Here is a 16,487-nt window from a genome sequence, read left to right as displayed (position 1 = left end):
ATTGAATCATTGATCTGAACTTGAACTTGAACCTCGTGGTGGTATCATAAGGATACCTGGTGACTCTAGAGCTAAGTAATAAAACAGAGCCAATTGAGTGTAAAGCACACTCACCAGAATGAGCAACATTTAGTGGCGACTCCGCCGGGACTCGACTAGAAGTGGCACCCCCACTCCGAGAGAACCCAGCAATTTGAAATTAGAAATCCGATTGGGAAAAGAAACAATCACAAGTGTTCAAGCAGTTCTGATCAATCCTCATAATTCGGAAGTGTGTTTTTGCATGCGTAACTAACAGGGTTATAAGGTAAAACCGAGAGATTTTGTTGCGAAAAACTGTCGGGAGTTTATACTTCGGAAATTAGCGAAAGCCGTACCCGTATTTATAGCACCGCCTTTGTACCCCTCGTTCTAAATTTTAGAGAGACCATTAAGATAGGAGAGATGGCCATGCAGGCAATGGAATGCCTCATGCACCCCCAGGAATTCGTGGTCGCAGCGACCAGCAGCAGAGTAGGACAGTGTCCCATTTGGGAAGTCGAGATCAGAAAGTACCTCAAAGGGAAGGGATGGCCCATTTGGAGCGAATTCTGTTCAAATCAGGAAACAGGTCCCGGGAGTATAAGACATACTTGGTGGGAGAACCTGAGCGAAATGCACAAGAAGAGTTTAGGAAAAGCTCGTAAGCCGATGGCAATTGTGTCCTGTTTGGCACAATTGTGAGGCACAGAGGAGGTCGTTCGGACGCTCCGCGCAGATTTAGAGGAAAGAAATAGGATGAGTAAGGTTGACGTCAGCGATGTAGAGAGAGAGAATATCGAGTTGAGACGGAGGCTTGCAGAAAAAGATGTAGAGGTGGATGATGCCAAGAGGGCACACCAGTCTTGACCCACCAAAGCCTGTCCACCATCTACAAGGCACAAGTCACACGTGTGACGTAATATTCTCCACTTGCCTGGATGAGTGCAGCTCTAACAAGAAGCTTTACAACAATGATATGGTCTTCATTCCAGATTTTGTATGGAATTCCACCTCTACTATGGTGTGATTTGAACCTGGGTCCTCAGAATATTGCCCTGGGTCTCTAGTCCAGTGACAATACCAATACGCCACTGCCATCGGGAAGCTTTACACCATCCAGGACAAAGCAGCCCGCTTGATTGGTACCCCTTCCACAAATATTCCACAAACATCATGGCAGCCGTGCGTACCATATACAAGATGTACAGCAGGAACTCACCAAGGTTTCTTAGGCAGTACCTTCCAAACCACTACCATCTAGAAGGACAAGAGCAACTGATACCTGGGAACCCCACCACACCACATGGAAGTTCCCCTCCAAGTCATCCAACAGATTTGGAAAAATATTGGCGTTCCTTCACTGTCGCTGGGTGTTAAAGGCAGAAACCCTCAACTCATTTAAAAGGAGTATGGATGCTTACCGTAAATTCGGTAACCTGCAGCGCTACGGAACAAATGCTGGAAAATGGGATTAGGCTGGGTGGCTTGTTTATCGGCCGAAACAGACATGATGGGCCAAATGGCCTCTTTCTGTGCCATAAATTTTCCATGCTTCTGAGTGTGAATATTCCTGCATATTTTTTCAAAGACTAGCAGTACCTGATATCCTCAATTCGCTGGGGCAATTCTGGACAGTAGTACGGTTCACTGTTTAAAATTATTACAGGAGACATCCGACAGCCCTTATGTTTAAATATGGTTTTTGACTGTCCAACGGGTGTCAGTTATTGCAATTTTGCGGGAACATATTTCTCCTCATTTTGTATCCATACAGAGATAGGAAATTGGCTCAAGTCTACATTCATCACAGACTCACCCTTACTTCCATGACGAGAATGTGCACGGACAAGAACATGCACGCTGAAAGTGAGGAATGTTCAGAAGATCCATCAAAGATCGGAACTAATATGCAGCCTTTGAAGCAATAGAAGAAGCAAGGAAAAATGTACAGTGGGAAGATGCCTAGGTGCCAATGAGACAATTCAGCCAACAGGAGAGGCACCTCAAAAATTCTGTTGCCGAACCTGCCAATCAACAACACCCCCCCTGCCCCAAGCTCCCGACTATGCCCCTCCCCTACCACCCAACTATGCCCTTTACATTTATTCATATTTAGAAAGCAGCAAGGTGCTTAGGAAAGTAACCATATGAAGTACAATTCAGTTAGGCAAAGACGTAATTGAAACCAGGGAGTGGGGTGATGTGGGTGAGTGGTGGTGGGGGCATGTGACTGGACTCATCATGTGATCCTGCTGTGTGTCAAAGTAATTAACATTCTATAATGAGTCATACCCAAGACCACAAGATTGAAATGGAAATGGATGAAAAAAGTCATCCAGCTCGTGATAAATCTCAGCAAAGGGAAATTTGGGGCAGATATTTATGATTCCCCCTCAGTGGCAGATGGGATGTGGGAGGGGGCCTATCAAATTCTCCAGGTGGACTTCCACCTGCCTACCCACCCACCCCAAGTAGTTAGTACATGGGGCCCTCTCCAAGGTTTGCTACCCAACCCCTCACCCCAAGGTGTTCACCCCCAAGGTGTCCACCCCTTCCCTGGACCCTAACTCAAGACCCACCGTCCCCGCCCCGCCACCTCCCATGGCCTCCCCGCTATCCAAGCCATGAGAACTTCCCCCACGCCCCTCCCCCACCAGACATTTCCAGTGGCAGAGGGGAAACCCCACCATCTGAAAATTCTCGTTATAGTCTCCCTCTACAACATTCGGATGTTTCTTACAGGGTTTATATTTCCAACACCCTCCCCAGGAGCCCATCCCATGTGCTGATCATTCATTGTTTTGAAGAACCACTGTCCTAAATTCCCAAAATTCTTAAATTCTGCCCCTCAGTGTCACCTCTTTGCAGACCGAGATATCCATGTTGAGCTGTCTTTCTTTATGACTTAACCTGCTGTGATATCAGGGGTCAATTTTAAGCTAACCCACCTATTGAGAAACTGACGAGACTGTGGCCAATCCCACCCGATATTATTATTCATCAATATTGTGGTATTCTTTGTGTTTCTTATACTCAGGATGGATGTTGTAGTGTTCACAAAGGCTACACAAGCTAAGTTCATTAACAAAGCTAACATGTATTACACTACTTAACATACAGCTCGACCACTTACTCCTATAGCAAGCAATAATCTATTAAATTACAATCTGCACTATATTAATACTTGTCTCATGCACTCTGTCTTAAACTGTACTCTGCTCTCTCCTACACTCTATCACTCTCTCCTAGACTCTCCCAGAAGCCTGAGAGTCAGTTCTTTTTATAAATCTGTTCCCAGCTCCATCTAGTGGTCAATCATGATACTACATTAACCCTTTTTATACTAGACATTCTACATAATATCACAAATATATCAGTGGATGGTAATATTATGTTTCTGCCAATCACCTTAGAATAGAATTAGCCACTTGTTCTTGTTCAATTTTGTTCTTCTTCCTTGCTTGTCTCCAGGCCTTTGATGTCTCTCTCATGTCTCAGTAACGTTCCATATACTTTTTGTAAATGTCAAATGAAGAATCGTATCAGCTCCATCTTTTAAACTTTTTTTAATTCAAATGCATTGTGCCAAAACAATAATACAGAAGTCATTCTGAGCGGTAAATGCACATGAACCCGATATATAGATTCCAAAATTGATGACCTTCAAAATGAAAGCCTTTTCACAGGATAGGATATTCAAACTGAGTGCCCAATTGCTTCAATCCTTTACCAATATAACTCAGCCTTAATATATTACATTTCTTTTGCATTTATCTTACTGTTGATCTTTGACCTTCGATTTGTGCGTATATATATCGTGGATCTGTGCAGTCAGTATTCAGGTGGAGTTTGTCGGTTCTGATATTCTTAAACAATGATGATAGTATGGGGAGTTATCCTGGCCTGAGAGCGGGATAGCGGAGCATGGGTGGGGTGCTGTTTCGGAAGGTTGGTGCAGACTCGATGGGCCAAATGGCCTCCATCTGCACTGTAGGAATTCTGTGGATCCTATGATTCTCATTGGGCACAAGGCCCCGCTGGGGTTGGGGGGGGGGGGGGGGGGGTGTATTTCTGTGGCTCTTTAGGCCTTGATTACTGACCTGAAACCACAAACGTGCTTGAGTTTAGGCCATGTCGGAGCCAGATCAGGCACTCCACAATTGTGTTCCTTTTGTGCCTTGCTCAGGGATTTGATTCAGTAAAACCATCCCGATGACTCAGCTGTGGCAATAAGGAAGAAACATTTGCATTTCTAAAGTAACTTTTAACCTCAGGACTTCCAAAAACATTTTACACTCAATTATGCATTTATATTGAAGTGCAGTCGCTGTTGTAATGTAGAATACAGCAGCTAATTTAGCAAATATGCAAGGCTCCAGCAAAGCAATGTGATAATGACCACATAAAGTTTATTTTTAGTGATGATGGTCAAGGGAGAAATATTGGCCAGGGCACCGAGAACTCCCCTGCCTTTCTTTGAAACAGGGCCATGGTATTTTTCACATACAGCCGAAAAGGCAGGCAGGGTCAGGGCCTAATGTCTACGACCAGCAGAACTCCCTCAGTATTGCACTGGAGTGTGAGTGTAGATTCTGTGCTCAAGTCTCCAGAATGGGTGTTAAGCGTACAACCTTCTGACTCAAAAGCAAGACTGCTACCAACTGCAGGCCATAACTGATGCTGCTAAACAGACTATGGGAGAAAAGTTATCCTCATAGCCATCAGAGTTTAGACAGTAACCACAATAATGGAGGCATTGTTTTTCTTTCTTTCATGGGATGGGGCTGTCGTGCAAGGCCCGCATTTGTTGCCCATCTCTAATTGCCCTTGAACTGGGTAACTTGCAAGGCCATTTCAGAGGGCAGTTAAGAGCCCATAGGATCCCAACAGTGCAGAAAAATGCCATTCAGCCCATTGAGTCTGCACCGACCCTCTGAAAGAGCACTCTGCCCAGGCCCACTTTCCCACCCTATACCCCCAGCCCTTTGGACACTTTAGGGGCAATTGATCATGGCCAGTCCACCTAATATGCACATCTTTGGACTGTGGAAGGAAACCGGAGCACCGGGGAAAACCCACACAGACACGGAGAGAATGTGCCGACTCCACACAGACAGTCAACCAAGGCCAGAATCAAACCCAGGTCCCTAGCGTGGTGAGGCAGCAGTGCTAACCACTGCACCACCCAGTCCAACCACATTACTGTGGATCTGGAGCCAAATGAAGGCAGGACCAGGTAAGGATGCCAGATTGCCTTCTGCAAGTGACTTTAGTGAAAGAGATAGGTTTTAAGAACAATTGATGATAGTTTCACGATCACCATTGCTGAGGCGAATTTTCAATTCCAGATTTTATTAATTGAATTCAAATTCCACCAGCTGCCAGGGTGGGGTTTGCACCCCTGTTCCCAGAGCATTAACCTGGGCTTCTGGATTTATAGTCTATCTACATTATCACCACACCAGCATCTTCTCTAGTGTATATCAGAAAACAGAACCCGAAATACTCAGCAGTGCAGGCAGCGTTTGTGGAGACAGAAGTCAGTCTGTCGGAGCTTTCTTGGGCCTGATGGTTATTGCAGATGTACATAATCGAAAAAGTAATCTAGCAAGGGGAAGGGAATCAGAGCAGTACACCGTGAAATGTTTGGGTAGGGATCTGCGGATGACTGGACAGTTAGAACAGGAGACAAAAGAAACCGTATTAGATAGATTTTTTTTTCGCCTAAAATTTAGACTGCCCAATTATTTTTTTCCAATTAAGGGGCAATTTAGCGTGGCCAATCCACCTGTCCTGCACATCTTTTGGGTTGCGGGGGCGAAACCCACACAGACACGGGGAGAATGTGCAAACTCCACACGGATAGTGACCCAGGACCGGGATTCAAACCCGGGTCCTCAGCGCCGTAGGCAACAATGCTAACCACTGTGTCACCGTGCTGCCCCCGTATTAGATAGATTATTGATCTACAAGACGGTAGGGGTTTTGGAGGCCGGCAGGAAATTGGAGTCAAGGCCGCGACTGGATCAGCCATGATCTCACTGACTAGTGCTGCCGACTCGAGGGGGCCAAATGGCCTACATCTACTGTTATCTCTTATGTTCCTATTTTCAAATAACTCAAAAGAAATAAGACGTGTTGGAGGCAAATTGTTTTTCTTTCCCTCTCCCTGAGGGAAAACTGCAAAGGTTTCCACCAAGCAAACTCTGTGAGGTTTGAAGAGACAATTCATCTGAGACATTCAGATTGGGGCAACTGAACACCCCGAGAGGTAATTGAGCAGAGGAGCAATCATCTTGTCAAACAGGGGCAATTATCCCAGGGTTTCCAATAGTGGGGGGATCGGTTAGTATTCAATATCGTATTTTGCAGCCTATGTTTAATGGGTTCTTTTGGGTCTTACTGTAATCATTTTGTCTGCAACAGTCAAGCCGTTTGAATTAAAAACAAATTTGCTTGAAAATATTTTTCTGTGAAACCTACTCAAAGATGCAGCCACTTATAGTACGATAGCATCATGACTCGTGGGATATATGTTCACACATCTTATGTGTCAGCAAAGTGAAGGCACCAAGTGGATTAATTTGAATTTCGATTAAAATTAAGATATAATGTGCTTCAGGGCACATTTATAACTATTGTTAACTAACTGAAGAGCAATATTGGTGGAGGTATGAGAGTAAGTAACATCTCAGTGCGGGATTAATAGGTTATAAAAAGGGTCTCGAAAGAATGTGCACATTTTTTTAAAATATAGAAAAAAATTCCAATATTTCCAGTGTTTTGATGGTTGCCATTGCTTTGAATGTAATTATAATCAAATGGCAAGTCAATGCAAATGCAGTCATGGGAATTCCAATTGTTCACATGACAGAGGCAATTTTCACCCAGCACCCAGGCATCCCACGGGATAGCACCCCTTAACTTAAATTTGTTCTCCAATGACTCACCAGTGATGATCATGGAGCATGTGCCGTCCCACCTGGGCTGTGGGTAACATCAGCGTGTTTGGGCGAGGTGGTTCAAGGCGGTAAAGAAGATCTGGACTGAAGTTATGTCGCGAAGGAAACGAGGTGGTATAAAACCGTGACCAAAATGGTTAAAGCACGGGGAAAGGAATAGCCACACGTGGGGAAGAAATTGTTTTCAAACCAGAGGCCAGCACGAGGCGGGCTGCGCATCTTGAATCTATTCTCGATGAAGCTCGCCAAATTCAGACCTTTCCCTGCTCGGCCGAGGGGATGGACATGAATGGCTGGGGGTGAGGAGCTGTTGTGGTCATAGGCCGGTAACAGCATTGCTGTGTAAGCAGGAGGAGCAGGTCTGCCCCTCCTGGGTCCTCATCAAGATAAGTGAGAGAAAAAAAAAACAGCGGAATTTTAAGGACTGTTGGTTCGGCCTTGGTCAGCCTGAAGAAGCCAGTGTAGCGTGCCTAGGGCCCACTAAATTTGTAGCAGTTTGGGATGAATTTGGCATTGGTGCCCTAAGTTATTTGGCCCCAGATTAGCATAGTCGAGGGGCCTAATTAACTTTCAAATAAGATGGAGTCTCGAACCAGGCACTTAGAATCTCTGGAGCAGGGATCAGATTCAGGAGATTGTGCCCAGCAATTGGTATCACCCATGGCATTGAACATGAATTTGTGACCAAGGAAGGGGACCGATTCCTCCCCACTCCCAACCCATCCCCACTCATGTGATAGAGAGGGGAAAATTCACTGCTGTCCCTGTGTGGAGCCAAATGATTTCATAGTGCAGAATTACACTTTCTTTTACCCAGGCTGGGAAAACGGTCTACAAACAGGCAATACAACAATTTGCCATCACACTACATTGCAACAGTTTTTAAACAACGCTATTTACAGAAAAGAGCAGAGGCGAGACCTGAAATCGGCTTCGCATTCATATTGCCGGAATACAAGGGAAGCAGGTTATTTATGCTGCAAAAAGTCCTTGAGCAGTTTGGGTAATTCCAGCTGTGGAATGAGCTGCAGGCGGGCTCTCCCGAGGCAACCTCTAACACACAGGCGGCACAGCTGGCAGAGAGAGCTTGGCGTTGCTGTAATTAAAACATGCTAAGGTTAAGTAGCAGCCAGAAAATGATGGGACACACATTTCTTAAAATTCGCCCACACAATGCTGGAAGACGGACAGTGCTACTCAGAAATCCATGGGACTGTAAAATGTGCCTCCCCGACAGTCATCGCTCCACCATTAATGGATATGCCTTCAGTTGTCTGGACCATGAACTCTGGAATTCCAAGAATCCTTACAGTGCAGGAGGAGACCATTCGGCCCGTCGGGTCTGCACTGACCCTCTGATCGAGCACCCTACCCATGTCCAGTCCTTGTCCAACCCACCCTATCCTCATAAAGTGGCAAAGAGTGCTGGGAGATTAGAGGACTGGGAAATCTTTAGGGGGCAACAGAAAGCTACTAAAAAAGCTATAAAGAAGAGTAAGATAGAGTATGAGAGTAAACTTGCTCAGAATATAAAAACAGACAGTAAAAGTTTTTACAAATATATAAGACAAAAAAGAGTGGCTAAGGTAAATATTGGTCCTTTAGAGGATGAGAAGGGAGTTTTAATAATGGGAAATGAGGAAATGGCTGAGGAACTGAACAGGTTTTTTGGGTCGGTCTTCACAGTGGAAGACACAAATAACATGCCAGCGACTGATAGAAATGAGGCTATGACAGGTGAGGACCTTGAGAGGATTGTTATCACTAAGGAGGGAGTGATGGGCAAGCTAATGGGGCTAAAGGTAGACAAGTCTCCTGGCCCTGATGGAATGCATCCCAGAGTGCTAAAAGAGATGGCTAGGGAAATTGCAGATGCACTAGTGATAATTTACCGAAATTCATTAGACTCTGGGGTGGTCCCGGTGGATTGGAAATTAGCAAACGTGACGCCACTGTTTAAAAAAGGAGGTAGGCAGAAAGCAGGAAATTATAGGCCAGTGAGTTTAACTTCGGTAATAGGGAAGATGCTGGAATCTATCATCAAGGAAGAAATTGCGAGGCATCTGGATAGAAATTGTCCCATTGGGCAGACGCAGCATGGGTTCGTTAAAGGCAGGTCATGCCTAACTAATTTAGTGGAATTTTTTGAGGACATTACCAGTGCAGTAGATAACGGGGAGCCGATGGATGTGGTATATCTGGATTTTCAGAAAGCCTTTGACAAGGTGCCACACAAAAGGTTGCTGCATAAGATAAAGATGCATGACATTAAGGGTAAAGTAGTAGCATGGATAGAGGATTGGTTAATTAATAGAAAGCAAAGAGTTGGGATAAATGGGTGTTTCTCTGGTTGGCAATCAGTAGCTAGTGGTGTCCCTCAGGGATCCGTGTTGGGCCCACAATTGTTCACAATTTACATTGATGATTTGGAGTTGGGGACCAAGGGCAATGTGTCCAAGTTTGCAGATGACACTAAGATGAGTGGTAAAGCGAAAAGTGCAGAGGATACTGGAAGTCTGCAGAGGGATTTGGATAGGTTAAGTGAATGGGCTCGGGTCTGGCAGATGGAATACAATGTTGACAAATGTGAGGTTATCCATTTTGGTAGGAATAACAGCAAACGGGATTATTATTTAAACGATAAAATATTAAAGCATGCCGCTGTTCAGAGAGACTTGGGTGTGCTAGTGCATGAGTCACAGAAGGTTGGTTTACAAGTGCAACAGGTGATTAAGAAGGCAAATGGAATTTTGTCCTTCATTGCTAGAGGGATGGAGTTTAAGACTAGGGAGGTTATGTTGCAATTGTATAAGGTGTTAGTGCGGCCACACCTGGAGTATTGTGTTCAGTTTTGGTCTCCTTACTTGAGAAAGGACGTACTGGCACTGGAGGGTGTGCAGAGGAGATTCACTAGGTTAATCCCAGAGCTGAAGGGGTTGGATTATGAGGAGAGGTTGAGTAGACTGGGACTGTACTCGTTGGAATTTAGAAGGATGAGGGGGGATCTTATAGAAACATTTAAAATTATGAAGGGAATAGATAGGATAGATGCGGGCAGGTTGTTTCCACTGGCGGGTGACAGCAGAACTAGGGGGCATAGCCTCTAAATAAGGGGATGTAGATTTAGAACTGAGTTTAGGAGGAACTTCTTCACCCAAAGGGTTGTGAATCTATGGAATTCCTTGCCCATTGAAGCAGTTGAGGCTCCTTCATTACATGTTTTTAAGGTAAAGATAGATAGTTTTTTGAAGAATAAAGGGATTAAGGGTTATGGTGTTCGGGCCGGAAAGTGGAGCTGAGTCCACAAAAGATCAGCCATGATCTAATTGAATGGCGGAGCAGGCTCGAGGGGCCAGATGGCCTACTCCTGCTCCTAGTTCTTATGTTCTTATAACCAAACCTGTACATCTTTGGACACTAAGGGACAATTTTAGCATGACCAGTCCACCCAATCCACACATCTTTGGACTGTGGGAGGAAACCAGAGCACCCGGAGGAAACCCAGGCAGACATGAGGAGAAGGTGCAAACTCCACACCGCCCACCCAAGGCCGGAATTGAACCCGGGTCCCCAGCGCTGTGAGGCATCAGTGCTAACCACTGTGCCACCATGCTGCCAATAAATTCTCTCCCTAAGTTTCTCTGCCTGTCTCTATCTCTCTCTTCTCATTTAAGATTCTTCTTAAAACCCAAACGTTTGACAAAGATTTTTGATCATCTGTCTTAAACGTACAAGTCTTCAGTATCAAATTTTGCTTGGTAATACTCTTTTTTGAAGCCCCATGTGATGTTCAACTAGGTTAAAAGCATTATATAAAAGCTAGATCAATTGTTAATTTTAAATCGGTGATTGATTTTTATTAACCAAATGTATTAAGGTATAAATGTGGGTGTATGGTCGCGGTTCAGGCCCGACCTCACTGATTGGCAGGGTCGGTTCAAGGGGACAAATAGACAATCCCTGTTCCTATGTTCCTCTAAATACAAGTTGTTGTGTGTTGTGGAATGGTCATTTACAGAAACCTGATCACTGCAGTAACCGCATGCCTAACATGTGGGGCGGGATTCTTCGTTCATTCTCGCTGGCGGGACTTTGCGTTCCCGCTGCAGGTGATGGAATTTTGGCTGAGTGCCAGATTCTCCGTCCTTGCTGGCAGCGGGAGAGGGAGCGAACCCGGAGCGGAGGATCCTGGCCGTGAACTTTAGCTCCTCACACCAAGTTGCAAACTAATATCTTCAAGGTAAAGATGGTTAGCTCACTGGGCTAAATCGCTGGCTTTTAAAGCAGATCAAGCAGGCCAGCAGCACGATTCGATTCCCGTACCAGCCTTCCCGGACAGGCGCCGGAATGTGGCGACTAGCGGCTTTTCACAGTAACTTCATTGAAGCCTACTTGTGACAATAAGTGATTTTCATTTCATTTCATTTTTCATTTTTAAAGGGATTAACGGTTATGGTGTTCGGGCGGGAAAGTGGAGCTGAGTCCACAAAAGATCAGCCATGATCTCACTGAATGGCGGAGCAGGCTCGAAAGGCTAGATGGCCTACTCCTCCTCCTAGTTCTTGGCCAGGATTCTCCGGCCCTGCGCTGGGTCGGAGAATCCCCGGGGGGAGTCGTGAATCCCGCCCTGCCGCTGGCTTACCTATTCTCCAGCGCCGTTTTTCGAACGCCGACGGGATTCCTGTCACGCCGGTCGGGGGCTGTTGACAGTGGCCCCCCTGGCAATTCTCCAGGCCCCGATGGGCCGAGTGGCCGACAGGTTTTGCCCAGTCCCGCCGGCATGAATTACTCACCTCACACACGCCGGACCCTGGCAGGTAAGTGTGCTGGGGCCGTCCTGGAAGGGGGGGTGGATCCACGGGGCCCCCCACGGTGGCCTGGCCCGTGATCGGGGCCTACCAATCGCCGGGCAGGCTGTTTCCATGGGGGCATTCTTTCCTCCGCGCTGGGCCCCTGTCGGGCTCCGCCATATTGCGCGTTCGCGGAAATACGCCGCCTGTTCCGCGCATGCGCAAACTCACACCAGCCTTCCGACGCTGGCTGGAGCTGCAGGAACCACTCCTGCGTCAACCTAGCCCCCTAGAAGTGGAACTGAAGTCCGATCATTTTACAAAATATCACCTGCATAAACACCCTCTCTTTTCCCATCTAACTTTCCATTTGCAAATGTAATAGCAGCACTGTGGGTGTACTTACACCACATGGACTGCAGCAGTTCAAGAAGGCAGCTCACCACCATCTTGTCATGTGCAGTTAGGGATGGGCAATAAATGCTGGCCTAGCCATCGAAGCCCATATCCCTGATTTTAAAAAAAATATATAAGCACTTTACCTTCATAATGCAGAAGCAACCTATCCACTGGACCACTGGAGACAGCGACATCGATAGGCCTCTCAGCCTCTGCATTTCTGGCACTAATGTCTGCTCCAAAGTCGAGAAGCATCTTAACAATATCTGGATTGGATTGTCGGGCAGCAGCGTGTAATGGGGTCTCCAGATGTTTGCCTTTCTGGACATTGGCTCCTGCAGTTGGAATAAAAAGCAACACATGACCCAACAATTGAGCACGGTAAAGAAAAACAACATTTGTATCTATTAGCACTTTCTCAAAACTTCAGGACATCCCAAGGTGCTTCATAGCCAATGAGGTACTTTTGAAGTGTAGCCATTGTCATAAAGTAGGAAAGGGGGCAGCCAATCTGCTCACAGCAAGCTCACAAACATAGCAATGTGATCATTGTAGTGTGTGCTTTAATGATACAAAGTCACCCATCACGCATAAGGGATTGTGTAAAGAGGTTGCTGGTTCATTTATTAATTCTAGGCACATGTGAACAAGGGCAAAAAGCTTGAAGACATCAGAGCTGCGGAGCTGTGTGCTGTGTCCTGCTCCAGGCCGAAATGAAACTAAGGCTGGATTACATGACAGACTTCCCTTAAAATGATACTATGCTGAAGGGGGGGGGGGGGGGGGGGGGGGGGGGTCCAGCGATGAGACCTCTTAAACTGAATAGCTAGGATGCCACTAGAGTAGTTTTACACAAATTATATTATTAAGGATTGATATTAATTATAGAAAGTGTACTGGGTAATCATTATTAACCATTAAACCTGTATTTTAGGACATAGCAGTGGCCGCAATGCATGATGGGATTTAGGCTAGCTAACTTGCCCATGTTTTGAGACACAGGAGATGTGTGATCAGCATATTACATAGTAAGCAAGTTTTTATCAGTGGCTCCCGATATCCTCTGGAAGCGAAAAGAAGTCACTTCTGATATCCTGTCCCTCTGAAACAATCCATGGAGTAAAGAAGTTGCCAGTTTTACCATCCTGTTCCTCATGAACAGGATGAGCAGGATGCTAAGATGGGGGAAAACAATTTAGGATTATTAGGATTGACGTCAAGCCTTTTGTATACACAGCTAACAGGATGAGGCTCAATGATGGGTTGATCGCAATTTTATTGGATAAAGTCTAAACATGACAGCTTCAGGGATTGGATCAAGTCCAACTGGGGTGGGCTATATTTTTGGAAATTGTATAATTGATGTATTTTTATCAGTGTTTAGTAGATAGATCTTGGCAAGCATCCAGATCTCATCTCTCGTGTACACGAACTCAAGCTTGAGAAAATAAAACCGTCTTATCCAGATTATTGATGTGTCCACTGCCCTCTGTACTGAGTTGAGCCACAGGGAAAAACCCCACGTGAAAGCTGACTCAATACACAGATCTTGAAAACGCTCCGACACATGCTGCCATCCCTTAAAGGCATATTACAACAATAATGGCAGATCATCTGTTTCACTGATGTTGGTTGAGTAATAAACACTGAGCTGTGCACCAGTGCACCATTGCTTTTCTTCAACTACTTTGATAGGTTCTCATACAGCCATCTGCAAGGGCAAGCGGGACCTCAATTTAAAATCTCAATCAAATGATTGTACCTCTGACAACGCAGCATTCCCTCAGTATTACAATGAAGGATCATCCTAGAACTTGTACTCAGGTGTCTGTAGTGGGAATTTCACTTTCTGACTTGCTGCAGCCCATGCTAAATAGATTAAGCTGCTCTGATCACCGGGGCACTTCCCTGTCACTGATATTGGCTCGGCTTTCCCTAAGAACTGCCCCTGCTTTGCTGAAGTGCACCAGGAACCCTGCTCATGCATATAACTGGAGTTTCCACGGGCATCATTCCCCATATGATAATTCAACCAAGAGGGGATGCCTAAGCACAACACCTGAGCCTGATCTGAATCTGACTTTCCAGCTAGAATCACAGATAGTGATCAGGAATGGGAACTGTGGCTGATCCATTTCCCCTGCTGAATCCAGGGAAACTACGAACTATCGCCTGGCTGTGATCAAATGGGTTTTAAAAGGGGATCTGAGCCTTTAAATATCATATTCGGCACATCAAAGACTCTGGCAACAGGAAGATCTTTGTTTTTGTACATTTTCATCATTCGATTTCCACAGGAGAAACATTACAAAGTGAATGTTTGCACTTCCTGGGCAGAATCTCAACAGCTGCGAAACGTTTCAACCCTCGGGACCCCTGATGGTATCTGCTGGTCACATGGTTCTGCAATCTGATAGGGTGCAGTCAATTAAGGGTGGCAGGTGGGCCTCTGAGGCAGAGAGGCCCAGTTGAACTGGTGAAGGTGGCACTGCTCAGGAAGGTAGAGGACAATGAGGCTGCCTCAAAGTGGAGGCTCTCTCTGAAAACTGAAGGCCGTCCTTGTTGACGGGGTGGAGGGTGGGGTTGAGGGGAGTGAGGGAACCCACCACAGAAGGTCCACAAGCTGTGGCTCTTTGATCCTGATGACTAGGGGAGGGGCATTAAAGGAGGTATCGCTGGGCCCTTCTGCTGGAATTCACTCCCTGAACGGGGTGAGGGGGGGAGGGGGGGGGGGGGGGGGCGGGGGGGGCAGTGTTGGGGGAGGGAGCAGTGTGATGTTGGGACCATGACTGAATCTTGTCCCCAGATATTCCTTCAAGTGGCCCTGGTCTGGGAGGTAACCAGATATGGGAGGTAAGCAGATTTTGCTCCAAGTCCTGCCTCTGTCTTATTTACCACAAGGCGTAGTTGCGTAGAATAGCATAGATACATTTAATGGGCAGCTAGATAAGCAGATGAAAGAGAAAAGATTGGATTAGATGAAAATGGTAGGAGGGATGTTGCTAGTGGGGGGGAGGGGGGGGTGTTATTCTGCTGACGTGGGAGGGATCTGAAGTAGGTAATGGAAAGGAGGTCGGGGGTGGAGGCGGCCAAGAGGTGGGCCAAGAGTGGCACGGCGCATGGGCCGGGGGCGGGCCCGAGAAAAGTTATGGCTGACCGGCGTGGGTGGGTTGTGCCCCCCAACCAGGCTGATCACCTGGAATGTCAGGGGACTAAATGGGCCAGTTAAAAGGGCACGTGTGTTCGTGCATTTGCGGGCTCTGAAGGCGGACGTAATTACGTTGCAGGAGACACATCTAAAAGTGTCTGACCAGACTAGGCTAAGGAAGGGCTGGATTAGCCAGGTCTTCCACTCGGACTTGGATTCTAAGTCCAGGGGGGTAGCAATTATGATCAATAAGCAGGATAAATTTGAGGCGGAAGGCGTAGCCGCAGACAGGGGGGGAAGATTCCTGATGGTAAGGGGCAAACTGGAGGGGAGAAGAGTGGCGCTGGTGAACATATATGCTCTGAACTGAGACGACGTGGACTTTATCAAAAGAGTTCTGGGGAAGATCCTGGACCTGGACTCAAGTAGATTGATAATGGGGGGGGGGACTTTAATATGGTCCTGGACCCGGGTCTGGATCGGTCGTGTCCCAGAACGGGTAGACTCCCAGCAATGGCAAGGGAGCTGAAAGGGTTTATGGAGCAAATGGGGGCAGTGGACCCCTGGAGAGATAGACAGCCGACAGGAAGGGGCTACTCGTTTTACTCACATGTTCATAAAGTATATTCTAGGATTGATTTCTTTATCTTGAGCAGGGACTCTGTAGGGGAGGTAAAGAATACGGAATATTCGGCAATCACTATCTCGGACCATGCCCCACATTGGGTGGACCTGCAGGTCAGGGGGGCGAATTACCAACGCCCGCAATGGAGGTTAGACGTAGGTGTTGTCGGAGGAGGGGATATGTGAGAGACTTCGGAAGTGTATGCAAAACTACTTGCAGGTGAACGATACAGGGGAGTTTTTCAGCAGCGACCCTGTGGGAGGCGCTGAAGGCAGTACTGAGGGGGGTGCTGATCTTCATTCGGGCTCACAGGGTCAGGGCGGACAGAGCAGAAATGGACAGATTGGTTAGGGAAATGTATTGGATAGATGAGGAGCATGCGGGGTCCCCGGGCGAGGACCTACTCAGGGAGAGACGGAAATTACAGGCGGAACTGGGGGTGCTATCCACAAGTAGGGCCGTGGAACAACTTAGGAAGGCGATGGGAGTGGTGTATGAGCATGGGGAGAAGGCCAGCAGATTGCTAGCACAGCAACTCAGGA

At 46.6% G+C, this 16,487-nt stretch overlaps 1 protein-coding gene across 4 annotated transcripts in view; it reads right to left on the bottom strand.

Moving 5' to 3' along the window:
* Positions 1 to 3,436: 3,436 nt before the first annotated feature.
* The window catches only part of asb5b (ankyrin repeat and SOCS box containing 5b), a 78,363-nt gene continuing 65,312 nt past the window's right edge, over positions 3,437 to 16,487 (bottom strand). For 3 of the 4 annotated variants that reach the window (XM_038805756.1, XM_038805758.1, XM_038805759.1), the window contains exons 6-7: positions 12,316 to 12,507; positions 5,864 to 8,079 (exon numbers count right to left, since the gene is read on the bottom strand). In XM_038805756.1, the coding sequence (XP_038661684.1) occupies positions 7,952 to 8,079; positions 12,316 to 12,507 (320 nt within the window). In that variant the 3' untranslated portion in view covers positions 5,864 to 7,951. Of the gene's footprint in view, positions 3,534 to 5,863; positions 8,080 to 12,315; positions 12,508 to 16,487 lie in introns of those variants that run through there. The other variant, XM_038805757.1, reaches the window with a different exon arrangement.

The sequence above is a fragment of the Scyliorhinus canicula genome, chromosome 8 (assembly GCF_902713615.1).
Source record: "Scyliorhinus canicula chromosome 8, sScyCan1.1, whole genome shotgun sequence".
Taxonomy (NCBI): domain Eukaryota; kingdom Metazoa; phylum Chordata; class Chondrichthyes; order Carcharhiniformes; family Scyliorhinidae; genus Scyliorhinus; species Scyliorhinus canicula.
The sequence above is the reverse complement of the archived record's forward strand: the minus strand, read 5'-3'. Positions and strand labels throughout refer to the sequence as shown.